At 33.5% G+C, this 17,789-nt stretch overlaps 1 protein-coding gene across 2 annotated transcripts; it reads right to left on the minus strand.

Moving 5' to 3' along the window:
• Positions 1-799: 799 nt before the first annotated feature.
• YIPF5 (Yip1 domain family member 5) lies at positions 800-13,329 on the minus strand. 2 transcript variants are annotated; one of them, XM_007473820.3, is made up of 6 exons: positions 13,171-13,329; positions 12,557-12,673; positions 8,676-8,848; positions 7,741-7,886; positions 3,912-4,093; positions 800-1,806 (listed from the first exon to the last, which is right to left on the minus strand). In XM_007473820.3, the coding sequence occupies exons 2-6, from the start codon at positions 12,661-12,663 to the stop codon at positions 1,644-1,646; spliced, it is 771 nt and encodes a 256-aa protein (XP_007473882.1). In that variant the 5' UTR covers positions 12,664-12,673; positions 13,171-13,329; the 3' UTR covers positions 800-1,643. The 2 variants fall into 2 exon arrangements, with proteins under 2 accessions (XP_007473882.1, XP_007473883.1); XM_007473821.2 differs by lacking the exon at positions 13,171-13,329 and having other exon boundaries at positions 12,561-12,673.
• Between the last annotated feature and the right edge of the window lie 4,460 nt (positions 13,330-17,789).

Genomic DNA, 17,789 nt, shown 5'->3' on the forward strand with positions numbered 1-17,789 from the left:
AATTCTCAATGAGCATTTAGCTTTTCACCCTGTTCTCTGGGAAAGTTTAATATCATTAACAGGAGTCCATTAGTTTTCTATTAAAGAAACTTTTTAAAAATTACTAAAGAAAAATGTAAAGATTTTATTATGAAAAGATAATAAAGATTATACTGACTCTGCATGCAACAATACAACAAAGTTGACAAAGCTCTTTTTAAAACATGTCCAAATGCTGATTTTTTTCCACCAAAAGCTGTCAATTTTATGAAGAATAAAAAAGACTAATGATTTAAATAAATTAAAAGTGCCTCTTAAAATACATGTTGAATTTGTTTGTCATCTTTTGGACTTGAAAAATATGGTAAAAAATGCAGCATTATATAAATAACTAAGCATTTTTAAGGAACTAGTACAACATAGTCTTTTCATTTAATGTGCTTATTAAAGTGTTCTCTCTCTCCCTCTCAATTCTGCATTTTCCTATGATTATGCTTTGTCTGGAACCAGTGATAATTTCACCATGAATGGGTAATGGCTTAACATATAAAGGTCTTTTTCCATGTGGAAGATTGGTAAATTACAACAAAACATTCCTTAGTATAAGACACATGTAGTTTTGATGAAAGCAAGAGAAAGGAATACAATAACAGCTATATTAAATAACTTTACATTTAGTCTTTTCCTTTTGAATTTGTATCAATTAGACTTATATTTAAAGTTTAGCATGACCAGGAAACAGACTTCAAAAGTAGCCATGGACATAGACAGTGAGAGACATAAAATGATTTGGAAAAAGCCAACTCAACAACAAGTAAAATTACTTCAGGAAAATTTAATCAATAAGCATCAAATGTACTTTACATTGATAACATTGCAATACTGACAACTGCTATATTTTAAGTATCCTCAAAAAGGTTAGTGATTTTTTTTTCTGGGAAGTACTGTGAACCTAGTATCAATCTGTTAATACAAGCATTAGTTTTGACTAGACAGTCCTAGTCACTTTATTTCTGCTAATGCTAATATCTAAACATTTATTCACATTTCAAGTCTATCAGAAGTAGACTGAGTCATTTGTACCCCTTTGCATTTTAGATAGTTCTTTTACATAAGATAATTTAAAGGAATAACTTTTGAAATGCAAACTCACAACATACTACATCAGGAATCATATGTTTACTTCAAGTGCAGTTGGGTTTAAATGTACTAAAATTTTCTTCTATACTTTGGGAAACAATTCTTGCAACAGATCTAGCACTGGGAATATCTTTGCTAACATGTACATTGATATGATTTTTAGAAAGACCCCAAGTGTCATTTCTTTTACCTTTTTCTGATAAAAATCTATCAAAAACATCATAATAATTTGCAAGAAACAAAGTTGTTTTTCTAAAAGCTGTAGAACAGGAACGAAACATTACATCTTATTTGTATAAGCATGAACACTTTAAGCTAGACACACTGCAGGTAAATCCGAGTATTCAAAACTTCTATAAAAATGAACAAGAGATACATGTTTATTCCCATTGTCCCAAAGGTCAAGAGTTAAATCTGCATGATAGTGATGGTGTAGCGTGGTCTGCTGGTCCGATTTAAGAGTTCAATGTCCTTTATATTTTTAGTATTTGGCCCACTGATGTCCAATATCCAAGATATTCAGTTCAAAAAATGGAAATAAGGGCAAACACTCCATATAACAAAGCACAAGGATATGCTACTAGAAGTTGCTGTCCTTCCATGGCTAAGGCAGAAATAAAAATTTTAGAAGCAGAGAAACTGCACCATCCAATAATCCCAGCAGTAAGAATAACTCCCACCATTCCTCTGTTAACAAAAAACAAACAAAAATGTAAAAAGATGCAGGTAAGATTATTTTTAAGAGTTCTAAAAATAAATGTAAAAATGTTAACTACTTTAAAAAATAACATTTGAAGTATTAATGCTTAGACATCAAAGTTGTGAAGCTTCAGTTATAACACCTTCAAAAGGGCTTCACATTTATCCCTAATAAATTAGGTCTTATGAAATTCAGCTTATCATTCTTGGGTCTTCCTCTCAGAGGAATCCTCCTTAGCTGCAGTTTCAATATCCAATCCCTACACACGACACATGGGTATAACACAGGGTTTTGTCCTTGCTTTCCTCAATTTTATCTCTATATTTTTTCTTTTAGCTCCCAGAAGTTCAAGTATATTTCCATACAGATAGATAGTAACTTGATCTATCTCCTGAGCATCATCAATTCTACATGTCCAAGTGAGTACCAGACATTTCTACTTAGATGTCCCAAAGGCATCTTAAAACTCAATCTATTAAACTCCAACATGTACAAAACTGAACTCTTTCTCCTAAATGCCCTGTTCCTCCTAACTTCTCGACCTCTAGAAAGGGTGCCACTATTCTTCCAGGCACTTGGTTAACAATCTAAGATTCTTCATTTATCCCCAATTTTTACTCCCTTTTCCCTTATGCGATCAGTTGTCAATTCTATCATCTCTCCCTTTCTATTTATACTCAAACTAACCCAGTCCAGGTCTTTTTCTGTTCTTGCCTAGGATGTCTCGCTATGGTCTTCCTCACTCCAATACATCTTTTACACAGCTGTCAAACTGATATTGATGTTAAAGGCTGATATTAATCCCCTATGATTGTGGCTACCTGTTATCTTTAGGATAAATATAATTTCAAGTCTTTTACAATCTCATTCCAGCTTAGTTTTCCAGGCTAATTACATATTACCCCCTACTCTGCTCTTGTCTGATTCTTCAAATTGTCTACAAGCTGTTCCCTGGATGTGTCACATGTATCTCTTGTGTCCATGACTGGAATGCTATCCTTACTTCTACCCTCATGAAACTCTGTCTCACTTATTTAAGCCTTGGTTCTGGGTTTTTTCCTTTAAGAAGCCTTTTCCAATTCCCTTGGTTATTACTATACTCCTTCACCCATGAACATGTATTTTAAAAGATATCTTACATTTACTTATTCATGAATGAGTTTGCTTTGGATGAAACACTATTTCTCTTGTGTACTTGAATACTGAGCACATAGCAGTATCAATCAAAGATTATTAAATACTTTCTGATTATTATCTGTCAAGATCCCTTATGGATCTTTGATTTGATACACAAAGTATAAGCCATTGTATGTCATTTTCTGTATATATGAGGCTTTATATTACTCAGAGCTAGAAGAGACACCAAAAATTACTGAATTGAACCCTTCACATAGGAAAGGGGTAATTTTTCCTTTCTCTATAAGTTCCTTGAGTATTATAGTAAAATCAAAAAAAAACTCAGAAGTGGAGAAATTATTTAGTTTCCAATCCCTCTAGTTTAACATGGAGCAACAAAAGGTTTTATTTGGGATCAAAATGAAGTATTACAGATTATATACTTCACAGATAGCAGTTAAGATCATGAATTACAATAAAAATAGTCAATAGATCTATCTGCTACTACGAGGCACTTGAATTCTTTTTATGAAGAAATCTAAGGTCATGAGATATTATTGGCAGTGTGAAATCCTGCAAACCCCTAGATGAAAAAATTAGCATAATGTATTTTTCCAATTTTTAAAACGTGTACTTTACTATGTCCATGCAAGTTAACATAGTCCCCAGGAATCAAAGTAATTAGACTCTATTAAAAATTATTATAATTTTAACATGTTCATTAAATAAAACTGACAACACAAAAATATTTCTTTATGCTTATGATAATAAAATGACATATTAATCACAACTATAAGTGTGAATAATTCTGATATCTTGTTTTATAGGTACAAGTGAAAATAATGTTAAATATTTTTAAAGTCAATTTTCAGTGTTAACTACATATTAGTTTAAATGATTTATAACCCAAAAAGAGATAAGAATAGGCATTACTATTACTATGTGGAACAAAAAGACTTAAATATTAGCTACTTACTGTAAAGAGAATATAACTGCAAAGCTGGAAAGTAGGATCATTGGAAGAAGGCAATATCCAAGGACACTAGCGACACAACCAAATGAGACACCTGTCATACTCATTAAGTTTAAAAGACAAAACATTCCTAGACATCCAATGGCACTGATCCCATATACATATCCAAACTGAATTTTACCAGCCTGTGATTAAGAAAAAAAAAATCATGTTTAAAATGAGAATCAGAGAGTTGTGGGCAGTCTTATTCATTAAACAATACTTTATAAATAAATATTCATAGATACTTTGTTCTTTTTCTAGATTGATGGTGGGGAAGCAAATGAGAAATAAGAAAGTGAATACCTGCTACTACCCTATCCTAAATGTTAAAGTATCTCACTAGAACAGAGGATCATTTATTAAAAATGAAAAACACTAAACAATAAAGGCTGAGTAGTATAAGGGACAATCTTATTTCAGTTTTGGAGATTATGCATTTAAAGACAACTTTAGGATTAAACAAATAAAATAAAATGGCAATGATTATTGAAGTATCATGTTGACTTTCTGATATGAACACTATAACTTCTGGACATAAACCATTCCACAGAAACAGAAAGGAAATCATTCAGATTATCTGTATAAATGCTTTCTTACTACATTTTTAAAGTACTCAAATACCTAGAATTAAAAACAATTTATTTTTAAATGACTTAAATATATAGGGAGAAATCATAAACAAATTAGGTGAACATAGAACCTCAGATCTATGGGCAAGGAAAGAATTTAACTTGCCTAGTAGTGCTCAGGGTGGCAGTGTCTTTAGGATCCATTTCTCACCCTCTGAAAATGTCAACTCTTATCAAAGGATTCACAAGTTTCTGATTGACTGGGTTAAAAGGATGGAGCTCTTCAAGTAAGTGACTTGTGAATTCTCTTATTTCTTCAAGACAGTCACTCAGAGAATTCTCTTACTTGATGGCTAACAAAGTGTTAAGTGTTAACTCAAAATAGACAAAGAGAATAAAGAATTCCCTTTCACGAGAACACTTCAAAATATAAAATGAATAATTATGATTATGATAAATTTTAAAAGTTTCTGTACAAGCAAAACCAATGTAACCAAAATTAGAAGGGAAGCAACAAATTGGGGAAAAATTATAACAAAGACCTCTGACAAAAGTTAAATCTCTCAAATTTATAAGGAGTTAAGTCAATTGTACAAAAAAAAAAAATCAAGCCATTCCCCAATTGACAAATAAATGGTCATGGGGCAGTGAATAGGAAGTTTTCAGATAAAGAAAACAGAACTACCATTAAGCACATGAAAAAGTATTCTAAATCTCTCATAATTAGAGAAATGCAAAAGAAAACAACACTGAAGTATCACCTCGAATCTAGCAGACTGGCCAATATGACAATAAAGGAAAAGAATAAATTTTGGAGTGCTTGTGGCAAAATTGGGACACTAATGCATTGCTGGTGGAGTTGTGAATTAATCCTGCCACTCTGGAACATAATTTGGAACTATGTGCAAAAAGCTTTAAAAGAATGCACACCCTTTGATCCAGCAATACCACTACTAGGTTTGTACCCCAAAGAGATAATAAGGAAAAATACTTGTACAAAAATATTCATAGCCATACTCTGTTTTGGCAAAAAACTGGAAAATGAGGGGATGTCTCTCAACTGAGGAATGGCTAAACAAATTGTGGTATATAATAATGACGGAATACTATTGTGCTATAAGGACTAATGATCTGGTGGATTTCTATATGAACTGGGTGAACCTCAATGAACTGATGCAGAAGGAAATGAGCAGATCCAGGAGAACATTGTACACATAAAGTAAAACATTGTGGAACAATCCAATGTAATGGACTTTGCTACTAGTAGCAATTCAACAAGCCAGGACACTCCTGAAGGACTTATGGAAAAGAATGCTATCCATATCGAGAGAAAGAACTATGGGAATAGAAATGCAAAAGCAAAACATATGACATCCATTACCAAATGTACATATGGGTACTGTGATTTGGGGTTTAGGCTTTAAAAAATCACTCTATAGCAAAAATGAATAATATGGAAATAGTATCAAGTGATAACATTTGTACAACCCAGTAGAAATGATTGTCAGTTCTGGGAGATGGGAGGCAAGAGGGGAGGGGAAAGAAAATGGAATCATGTAAACATGGAAAAATATTTTAAAATTAAAAAAATTAAGTTTATTTCCACTTGGAAATGTAGCTACAAAATTATTATAATACTACAAAGTAAATTATAGGGGAAAGGTATACTAAAAAAAAAACATATAAAAACCATACTTCCTAGAAGAAATTATCCCCAGATTGCTTGTTCCAATACAATATTTTCACAAGTTGACTCTTTCCATAATAAAATTTGTTGCAAATTTTAAAAAGATATGAAATTCAGAAAGCAATGAAGCCATCTGTGATAACAGTATTCAGTCATCTCAAAACCAGCTTATTTTTGGGTGAACCAAAATATTTTTATTAGGCATTAGCTTTCTAAACTAATCTACAAAATGATCAGCCTTCCAAAAGTTTTCTACATTGGAATTTCTTGGTGGATTCAAAGTTAAGTATTAAAAAAAATAATAGTGTTTATTTTAAAAATTATTCATATAGCATATGCTCTGAAAAATATGAACTGTTAATTAAGAATGCATCCCCATTAAATTTAAATAATAATAATTTTAATCATAATATGCAGCCTCCAAGTCTGAAAGACTTGTGTTCAAGCCTTGCTTTTGACATGTGGCCCAAGTGACATCGAGACCATTAAGTTGTAGAACAGTTGCAAATGTGAATTGGCAATAGCATCCTTAATGGAAAGTCCAGATCAAAAAACAACAAAAAGACATTTTATATAGAGCTTTCGTTTTCCTAAGTCTCTATAAAATTATTTTCATTTTATCCTAAAATCAAGCCTGAGATAGATATGTCATCACTTCCACCTCACAGTGAGGAAACAAGCTGAGAGACATTACATAACCTGTTTAAGTTAATATGCGTAAGTAGCCATAAATATAGATTTGAACCTAGGTTTTTTGACACTAAATCTAGTGCTCCTGTCATACCACCTAACTCTGATTCTCTTTCTATGTACGTATTATGAGGAGCATTTCCAAAGTACAAAGTTAAAAATACCTTCCCTAAAGGTAGTACTTTGAAAAAATCTATATAATATTTTCAATGGTCTTACTGAATCAATTTATAAATATTTTGCAATCAATAACTCCCCAAGAAAGCTTGTTAGTCCTTCAAAAACCTGAAGATAAACTACAAAACTTTTAAAAGTCTAAGTTTTATTTTAAAAAGTTTTAACTTCATGATAAAATAAAGAGAAAACAATTTAAAATAAAACAAAAACTTGAGAAACAAAAGCACAACTGATAATTAAGGATAACTACTCTAATTCTTGTCAAAGAAAATATAAAACAATAAATCAACTATGTTCAACTATGTGTTGTTTTGGGAGAAGGGAATAGGAACTGCAAAAATTCTCCAATATTTTATTTTTAACTTTTTTCCTAATAACTTTTTAATTTTGAAGAAGAAATGTAACAGATTTCAAAATCATCTGGTCAGTAAGAATACATTAGGAATGTGGCAAACATTTGTCCTCAGTAAGGATGAATTGGTATAACTGGATATCCAAACACTTCAGCACTATTCAAGGCATAGTACAGAACTTGGGAAATACTAAAAAGCATGAAAACAGGTTTTAGTGAAGACTTCACAGGGATTTTTTGCTTGCTTGTTTTGCTCATTATAATATGTGAAGTGATCCATATACTTTGAAGGAAATTTTAAACCTAAAGACTTACCAGTAATAATGTGGCTCCAAAAGCTAGACAGAAAACCATCGGTCCTGCCAAATCAGTTTCATTCATGATGCTACCATCTGCTATTTTTAATGGGTGCAACACTGTAAGTGTTTTCTGCCAGATGTGATCAAAATTGATTCCTAGTTCTAATGAAAGGAACATATGTAAAAAAAATATTAAAGGTAATTATACTTCACCATAATTTTAAGTTAGGAGAAAAACTACAGTTAATCAAAATTGCATAAAATTTTTCCAGACTAATAAAACTGCCTTGGTAATAGATCATTGAACTCATAAGTATGCTATTTAATAGTGGCAATTCTCTTAAACTTTAAATATTTATTATATTTTGTAGATTATTCTGTTTATCGGTCAGAACTCTTCTAGTGTGATGCTAGGGCAGGGAGTCTATGTGATGGAGTAAATACAGATTCAATGTGCTTGCCATGACCATATTTTATGAAATATCTAGAAAGAATTTAGAGTTCTGGAATTGTGTGTTAAGGTTTTCAAAAACCACCACTTTGGAATGTAGTTTGTACCACCAATAGTATGTGCCACAGTGTTTTCAGGTAGAATGAATCATCAAAAACAAGTATACATTTTCCCTTTTTTACTTCTTCCATAGCTAGAATTTCATCCATTATATTTAGTATAGCATTGTCATCTGTAAAACAAAATGACTATATAAAAACCTCTCATGCTTTCAAGTATATCTTTAACATGTGGGATTAGATGGCCTATTTAAAGTAGGTCTTTTTAAATCTCAATGCAGTCTGTTAAAAATAGGTTACCAAAACACAGTACTTCTTTTAAAAAGGAAATGATTGAGAACACTTGTCTAAGTTTGACTGGGTTTCAAATTACCTGAAAACTTTATTTTACCAGATTTACTGAATTATAACATTTTATCTTGTCTGGAAATACTCTTGTACCTTCTAATAAGGGTGGTTCATCCTCAAAGTTGTTTCCATAATATGACTGTGGTGTAGATGGAGTGTATGCCTGTGCTGGCTGGAGAATTTGTCCAGTATAAGGCTGCTGTGGTTGCATCATATTTGGAGGGACAAATCTGCCTTGTTGAGAGTAGTCATAGCCACCATACTGTCTGTAAATGAAATTATATTATTCAAAAATGTTTTCTTTCTTCCCTAATGTTAATCAATAAATGAAGCTTAAATTCTTAAACTTCTATTCCAACTGTTGAAAAGTCTTAGTTTAATTATATTATTTCCAGTATAGCTACTCAATCAACTACTGGTAGTTCTCAACCCATTTTTAGACCTATGAGTTCTGACATCTTAATGAAACAATTGGTTATTTTTAATTTTTTTTAAACCCTTACCTTCCATCTTAGAATCAATACTGTGTATTAGTTCTAAGGCAGAAAAATGGTAAAGGCTAGGCAAGGGGGTTAAAGGCCCAGGGTCACACAGCTAGGAAGTGTCTGAGATCAGATTTGAACCTAGGACTTCCCACCTCTAAGACTGGCTCTCAATCCATTGAACCACCCAGCTACAAGAGGAAAAAACCCCAACATGCACCTACCAGTTTCTCTATCCCAAAACTACTGTTCTAATCCCTGTATAATCTTTTTATACTTTACTGGAGACCCCATCCAATGATTATTGGGGGTTGTGATGGAGTGTCCAATAGAACTTTTAAGTATTTTTCTTTAAAACATAGGTAAAGTTTAATTTTATTCATATTACTGTTTATAAAGATATAGATTTAAGAATTGTGTGTGGTTTAAAATATCCCCATTGTGTTTAAAAAAGGGAATCTGAAAAGGGAAAGATGAAAGGGGAGGGAAGAAGAGAAAGAAGGGAGAAATATAGGGAGGGGGCAGAGACAAAAAGAGTAGAAGAAAGGAGAGGAAGAAAGAAATCGAGGCAGAGAGGAAGATGGAGGGGGGAGAGGAGAGGAGGGGAAGGGAGAGAGAAAGAGAGAGAAAGGGGGTGTTTGGAGAGGGTATATGAGGAAAACTTTCAAATTAGAGACATTCTGGGAATTGATCATATGAAATAAAAAGGTATTTCTATTTGTAATTAAGTGCTGTATTACCATGAAGAAGTCCTCACAAAACCATAATATAGAAGCAAAGACAATTAAATGCAAACTTGTGAATAACCTGCTGTTGTTATTTTTAGTGATGCTTATAAAACTGAAGCTAAGCTGTAAAAAAACAAAAAAGATAATGTCCCTTTTATTATATATATATATGTGTGTGTGTATCACATATATTTCTATTACTACTTAAAATCTATGAAGTCTATTCTCATTTTATTTCATTCTGTTGCCTTTCAAATGTCCAAACCTCTTTAAAAAATTGCATTAATTTCAAATGAAACATATTAAATTATTCTTTTTACCAAGGTCTCTGTATATATATACAATACTTTAAATAATTTGAGTAGTTCTTTTAGTCTTCTGAAAGCACTTTCATACACAAATCTCATCTGAGAATTCATGCCAGTAAATCCTACATTTTCTTAATGTACATGACACTGACCTAGACTTTAAATAAGGAGTCTTGAACAAAATGTAATCTTCAAGATATCTCAAAATGCAGTGATCTGGAAGATCGTCTAGAAAACATTGAATCCAACCCATTCAGTACATAGAGGAAGAAACTTTGGCCCAGAATGGGAAAGTAGTTTGATCAGTGTTACACAGCAGGACTTAGGTTCTCTTTACTTCTATATTTTACACATCTATTTTAAGGACTTAATGAGGGACTTGGTTCAGTGTGACACATTTAACTTTCATTAAAAAGGTTTGAATTTATATTCCTCTTTCACCTAATTGCTGGGTACTACACTTTGGAAATATATACAAGAAGAACTTCTGCAAAATTTTAACACTACCTTGGAGTATAAAAGTAGTGTACACTTTACTGATGCAAAGTATAAAAGGTGTCCAAATAAATATGTCACTTGCACCAGCAAAAGTCAGTACTAAAGATTTTCAATGGCAATACAGAGAAAACTTACTACTAAATTTTGCTATAATCAGCAAACTATATCAAGAAGTATGTTCTCTGAGATGACAGAGCAGGATGTTAAAATGTTATTAGGTTACAGACCTAATTAAGATGTATGCAGCAGTGGCAAAATCCAATTTTGTAACTATTTAAAAACCTGAAGCTATCAAAATTAAAAAGAATAATTTCTTAAATTTTATCAGCATTATCTCAAACCATGATCAAAAGCCAGAAAGTCATAATCTAGAAGGCCATTAAGAGCGTAACATTTTATTATTTATTTATATATTTTATATTATTTATATATTTATTAACATATATTATTAGGTTTATTAAGGAAAGCATTTTATCAATTAGAAAATATTTTACAATACATTTTATTATGATATCTACTGGATTGGAACTGAGTAAAAATGGATCACAATAGGATGTCCAAGCAATTGCACTATTATGAACTGAAATGATGCTCAGCACAAATAGGATAGATAGGAAAGTTATTTTAAAGATAATATTAAAGCAGCATAAAAAAGGATTGTAGACAGGGAAATAGTGTCAGGGAAATACACCTGTAAATAATTTACAATAAGGTAGCTCAATTAGAATTAACTACAGAAAAAAAAAAGAATTTGGCAAGAGGACATCATCTACACTTTTTACTACCAAATTTGTTACTACCAAATGTACCAAATAGTACATTAGTAATTTTAGTTAGCTTTAGTTTATCTTAGTTCTGCCAAAGGTATTCAGACAACAAGCGAACTTCTTAAAATGGACATTTTTACCTCACAGATTTTTTGGGAGGAAGCAGGGAGATGAACAACAAAAAAAGGAGTACCAAATACTGTCAAAGTATTGCAATAACAAGATAATCACATTCCATTAAACAGTGCTTCCTTTTACCTCTTCTGATTCCTTTCATAATCTGAATAAAAGTCTCAAAATGAATTGATTTATAAATAAAATCTAAGTAGATCTTTTCAAAAACATTTCACAAGACATGACTGGTTAGTACTATTCCATTTTCTAAGTACAAGGAGTTTTTACCACTATCATTTTTTGATTTGTTTGAAAATCTGAAAGTTTGTTGTCTTGATGCTTTTCCAAAAAATAAGAAATTATTAATAGGATGATAAGACAGCAGCAAAGACCTCAAGGAGATTAATTTATCTTTCTTTCTATGACTTCCTAAGTGTTGTGAAAATATCCTTTCTAGTATTTTTCCAATAAAGAGATTTAAAACTTCCAAGTTTCTGAATAAGCAGGGATATGTACTGTACACTCTTTTTTAAAAATCAAAGACATATTTTATTTTCCCAATTACATAAAATCATAATTTTCAACATGCGTTTTCCAAAACTATAAGATCCAAAAACCATCTCCTTCCCTCCCCCACCCCCTCCTCAGAAATGGTAAGCAATTTGATCTGGGCCATACATGTATTATCGCACAAAACACACTTCCATATTGGTCATTGTTCCAAGACTGTGCACCCTTTAATGGGATAAAACCATAAAGTATATGCCTAGTAATAGTAAAGAGTTCACACGTATCTAGCCCTTTAAAGTTTGCAAAATGCTTTCTACCTAACAACCTGTCAGATAGAATAATGCAAGTATTACTATTTTGATCCGATAGATGATGCATCTGAATATTCCATGGTTTAAGTGATTTACACTTACTTGACCAAAGGTCAACTTACTAAATAGGCTCTCTGAGATAGGATATAAATCTAGGTCTCCAGGATTTCAGACTCAAACCCCAGTATGCTTTCTACTAGATATGCCAAAAGCATGAAAAACAAGAACAAAGAAAATACAAAAGTCATAAAGTTACTTGCTATATGGGCCCCCTCCAGCATAATCATAAGACTGTTGTGCTTGGTCATCAATGCTGTAAGTGGTCTGGTAGAATTCCGGGTTAAAGTTGTCAAACTCTGACATTGCGGATAATCTGCAAAAGAAGAAGAAAAACCCTGGTGTGGATTACATGAACTCTGGCTCTGCTAAAAAACCTGCTTCGCGGCATGGTAGAAGTAAATAAGTTATCATTGTGCTTTAATGCCTTTGGAAAAAGAACCAGGATATCTGAGGGACAGAGTATTAGAGATGGAGAATTTGGGTGGCCTGAGAGGAGGAGCGCGGGGAAATCTAGGGGACAAGGGATGGGCGCGGCTGTGACTCCTCAGGGACCCTACTCTGCTCCCCTGGCACGTCACAGACACGGAGGGAAACGGAGAAATAGGAGAAAAGTTCAGCCGGATGCCGGAGAAGCACGAACCGGGGGCCCGCCCGAGTCGGGGAGGGGCGCAACCCAAGCAAGCAGGGGCCGGGGCTCTAGGAGCAGGTTCACCTAAGAGGGCAAAAGGAGTACTGGGCAAGGCAACAGCGGCTATCAAGGTGGCCGAGACGGGCATGCCTAGCTTCTTCACCAGGCCCGTGGATACTTACCCCGAACAGCACCAGTTCCAGCGGCCTTAAAATCTTCCCAGGCTCTGCAGCATATACCCAAAGCGGTACTGTTGCTACGTGTCAGAAGGCCAAAAAACTGCTTCCGGGGCACTCCCACAGACGCTGGCGCAGGCCCTCCCTGCTCTAGGAATAGGCTTGAAAAGAGAACGGAAATCAAGGGAAGAGGAGGGCGGTCCTCATAAGCATGCGCAGTTCCTGTACTTGAAGCCAAAGAGATGGGAGGGACTGCCTCTCCTTTCCAGACTCTTAAGTTGGAAAAAGAAAAGAGGAAAAGAGCGAAGGCACAGAAGTCCTAAGTCTTTTATCTGTGGGAGATGAAAGATGGAAGGGGCAATGAGGTTAATAGATGGTATCGTGATTGGTTTTTTTGAAGCTTGAAATGGCATTTTAGATCACAGAGGTCTAGTCCATCTCCATCTTTTAGAGATGAAGAAACTAAAGCTTAGGGAAAGAAAATTATTTGTCCAGGGACTCAGAGCAGATCAGAAGCTCAAACCCTGGTCATAGAAACATAAATTTAAGGGTGAAGGAACAAAACAGGCCATCAAAACCTTCTCTTTCACTCTGCCGTTAAAGAAGTTGAGGCACTGCACAGCTAAGTGTCAGAACCAAGATTTGAAAACAGATCTTTATGACCCACTAACACAGAGAACTGTGCTACATCTCTCAATGTATTTATTTCAGTATAATGTAAAGAGGGCTGAACTAAAAGTCAAGAGACCTGGGGCTGCAGTATTCCTACTGTCACTAATTAGTCAAGTAACCTTGAGCAAGTTGCTTAAATTCTTGGTGTCTCAGTAAAATGAGGAGATAGGAATATGTGCCTATTCATAAAGCCAACATTTTATGATTCTACTCCTCTCTTCTAGACCTTATCTCACAAGAACTTTGGATGATCGGATGATCAGATCAAATGAGACATTGTATGTTACAGCACTTTGAAAATCTACAATAGATGTAATGGATTGCACATTTGCCACAGTTCTCAGCTCTCATTAGTTAGTCCCTATTACACAGATTAATGAGAATTATTGTTTTATTCCACTTTATCTTAAGGGTAGGAAGTTAAGGCCCAGAGAGGGGAAGCAATTCATTGAAGGTTACTCTGAACACAGTCTAGGACTCCAAACTGCATTTCCTGATTTCCATTTCTACTGTGCTTTCCATTGAACCAAGCAGTTTATTAATAATTATAGATTGTTCCATAAGTGACCATAATGTCTTGCACAGAATGCTCAATAAATGCTTTTTGACAGATTGAACTGACTAACCAGTCAAAAATATGGTTAGCTGGAAGAATTAATAAGTTGAGCTCCCTTATGAAAGAGTTACCAATTAAATGAAATTCCATGTACTATTTTTAAAAGCATTTAAAAAAATTTCAATATGAGAAATATCAATATGAGAAAAATCAAGTGGATGTAGAATACCAGCTGACTGCTTAGTATGACAGTCAATTAAATAAGCCATATAGTTGGCAAATATATCTTTATCTTAGACACAGCAGATAGATAATGAACTGAGCCCAGAATTTAGGAGAAGGAATTCAGTGGTAGGAAAAGAGAGAAAAAGCTTTAATTTAGGAAATTATAGACTTTTAAATGACCATTTATTTCCATGAAGTGTACATCTGACTTCTCAATATCAATATTAATTCTCTTCTATAATAATTGAAAATCTTGAAGTATCATAATCACTTTATAATCAAAATCTAAAGTTCATCCAAAAAGTTTTTTTTAATTTAAATTAATTTATTTACTCAATTTAGAACATTATTCCTTGATTACAAGAATTATATTATTTCCCTTCCTCCCCTACCCCCACCTTCCTGCAGCCCACACACAATAATTTCATTGGGTATTACATGTGTCCTTGATCAAAACCTATTTCCATTTTGTTGCTGTTTGTATTAGGATGTTCATTTAGAAGCTACATCCCCAACCATATCCCCTCCACCTATGTATTGAAACAGTTGTTTTTTCTTCTGTGTTTCTACTCCCACAGTTTTTCCTTTGAATGTGGATAGTGTTTTTTCTCATACATCACTCCAAGTTGTTTGAATCACTACATTGCCACTAATGGAGAAATCCATTACATTCGATTGTACCACAGTGTATCAGTCTCTGTGTACAATGTTCTCCTGGTTCTGCTTCTTTCAGTCTGCATCAATTCCTGGAGGTCATTCCAGTTCCCATGGAATTCCTCCAGTTTATTATTCCTTTGAGCACAATAGTATTCCATCACCAAAATATACCACAATTTGTTCAGCCATTCCCAAATTCAGGCATCCCCTTATTTTCCAATTTTTTTCCACCACAAAGAGCATAGCTATGAATATTCTTGTACAAATCTTTTTCCTTATTATCTCTTTGGGGTACAAACCCAACAGTGCTATGGCTGGATCAAAGGGCAGACAGTCTTTTAGTGCCCTTTGAGCAAGTTCCAAATTGCTCTCCAGAATGGTTGGATCAATTCACAACTCCACCAGCAATGAATTAATGTCCCTACTTTGCCACATCCCCTCCAACATTCATTACTTTCCTTTGCTGTCATGTTAGCCAATCTGCTAGGTGTGAGGTGATACCTCAGAGTTGTTTTGATTTGCATCTCTCTGATTATAAGAGATGTGGAGCACTTCTTCATGTGCTTATTAATAGTTTTGATTTCTTTAACTGAAAATTGCCGATTCATATCCCTTGTCAAATTATCAATTAGAGAATGGCTTGATTTTTTGTATAATGTGTTTAGCTCATTATAATTTTGAGTAATTAGACCTTTGTCAGAGGTTTTTGTTATGAAGATTGTTTCCCAACTTGTTGCTTCCCCTCTACTTTGGTTGCATTGGTTTTGTTTGTAAAAAACAAACTTTTTAATTTGATGTAATCAAAATTACTAATTTTACATTTTGTGATTTTTTTTTCTAGCACTTGCTTGGCTTTTAAGTCTTTCTTTTCCCAAAGATCTGACAAGTCTACTATTCTGTGTTCACCTAATTTGCTTATAGTTTCCTTCCTTATATTCAAGTCATTCGCCCATTCTGAATTTATCTTGGTGTAGGGTGTGAGATGTTGATCCAAACCTAATCTCTTCCACACTGTCTTCCAATTTTCCCAGCAGTTTTTATCGAAAGTGGGTTTTGGTCCCAAAAGCTGGGATCTTTGGGCTTATCATAGACTGTTTTGCTGAGGTCACTTACCCCAAGTCTATTCCATTGATCCTCCTTTCAGTCCCTTAGCTAGTACCAAATTGTTTTGATGACCACTGATTTATAGTATAGTTTGAGATCTGGGACTGCAAGTCCTCCTTCCTTCACTTTTTTTTTCATGATTTCCCTGGATATCCTTGATCTTTTGTTATGTTTTTATTTTCTAATTCAGTAAAAAATTTTGGTAGTTCAATGGGTATGGCACTAAATAAGTAAATAAGTTTGGATAGGATTGTCATTTTTATTATGTTAGCTCATCCTACCAATGAGCAATCAGTGTTTTTCCAATTGTTTAGATTTAGTTTTAATTGTGTGGAGAGTGTTTTGTAGTTGTGTCCATATAGTTCCTATGTTTGTCTTAGCAGATAGATTCCTAAGTATCTTATATGATCTAGGGTGATTTTAAATGTAATTTCTCTTTCTAATTCTTGCTGCTGAAATGTGTTGGAGATATATAGAAATGCTGTTGACTTATGTGGGTTTATTTTGTATTGGACAACTTTGCTAACGTTGTTGATTATTTTGAATAGCTTTTTGGTTGATTCTCTGGGGTTCTTTCAGTCCGCCATCATATCATCTGCAAAGAGTGATAGCTTGGTCTCCTCATTGCCTATTTTAATACATTCAATTTGTTTTTCTTCTCTAATCACTATAGCTAGTGTTTCTAGAACAATGTTAAATAATAGAGGTGATAATGGGCATCCTTGTTTCACAACTGATCTTATTGGGAATGGATCTAGTTTATTCCCATTGCAGATGATATTTGCTGATGGTTTTATATATATATATATATATATATATATATATGTATTTATAGATACATATATCTATATACATATTTATGTCCTGGCATTTCATCCTATACAGTTTGTCATTGTTCTCTCTAAGTATAATTTTTCTAGCTGCCTGGGTGATAATAACAATTTTTAAGAGTTACCAAAAACATCATTTCTTATAGGGATATATATCATTTTAACTTATTGAGTCTATTTTTTAAAAAAGGTGGGTTTTTTTTTTGGTTTGTTTTTCTTTTTTCCCTCTTTTTAAATTACCTTTTGATGATTCTCTTGTGTTCTGTGCTTGGGCATCAAATTTTCTCTTCAGGTCTGGTCTTTTCTTTACAAATGCTTGGAATTCTTCTATTTTGTTAAATGACCATGCTTTTCACCATAAGAATATAATCAGTTTTGCTGGGTAGTTGATTCTTGGTTGTAGACCTAGTTCCCTTGCTTTCCGGAATATCATATTCCATGCCTTTCGGTCCTTCAGTATAGATGCAGCCAGATCCTATGTTATCCTTACTATGGTTCCATAGTATCTGAATGACTTCTTCTTAGCAGCTTGTAATATTTTTTCCTTGGTCTGATAGTTCTTGAATTTGGCTATAATATTC

Source organism: Monodelphis domestica, chromosome 1 (assembly GCF_027887165.1).
Source record: "Monodelphis domestica isolate mMonDom1 chromosome 1, mMonDom1.pri, whole genome shotgun sequence".
NCBI lineage: Eukaryota > Metazoa > Chordata > Mammalia > Didelphimorphia > Didelphidae > Monodelphis > Monodelphis domestica.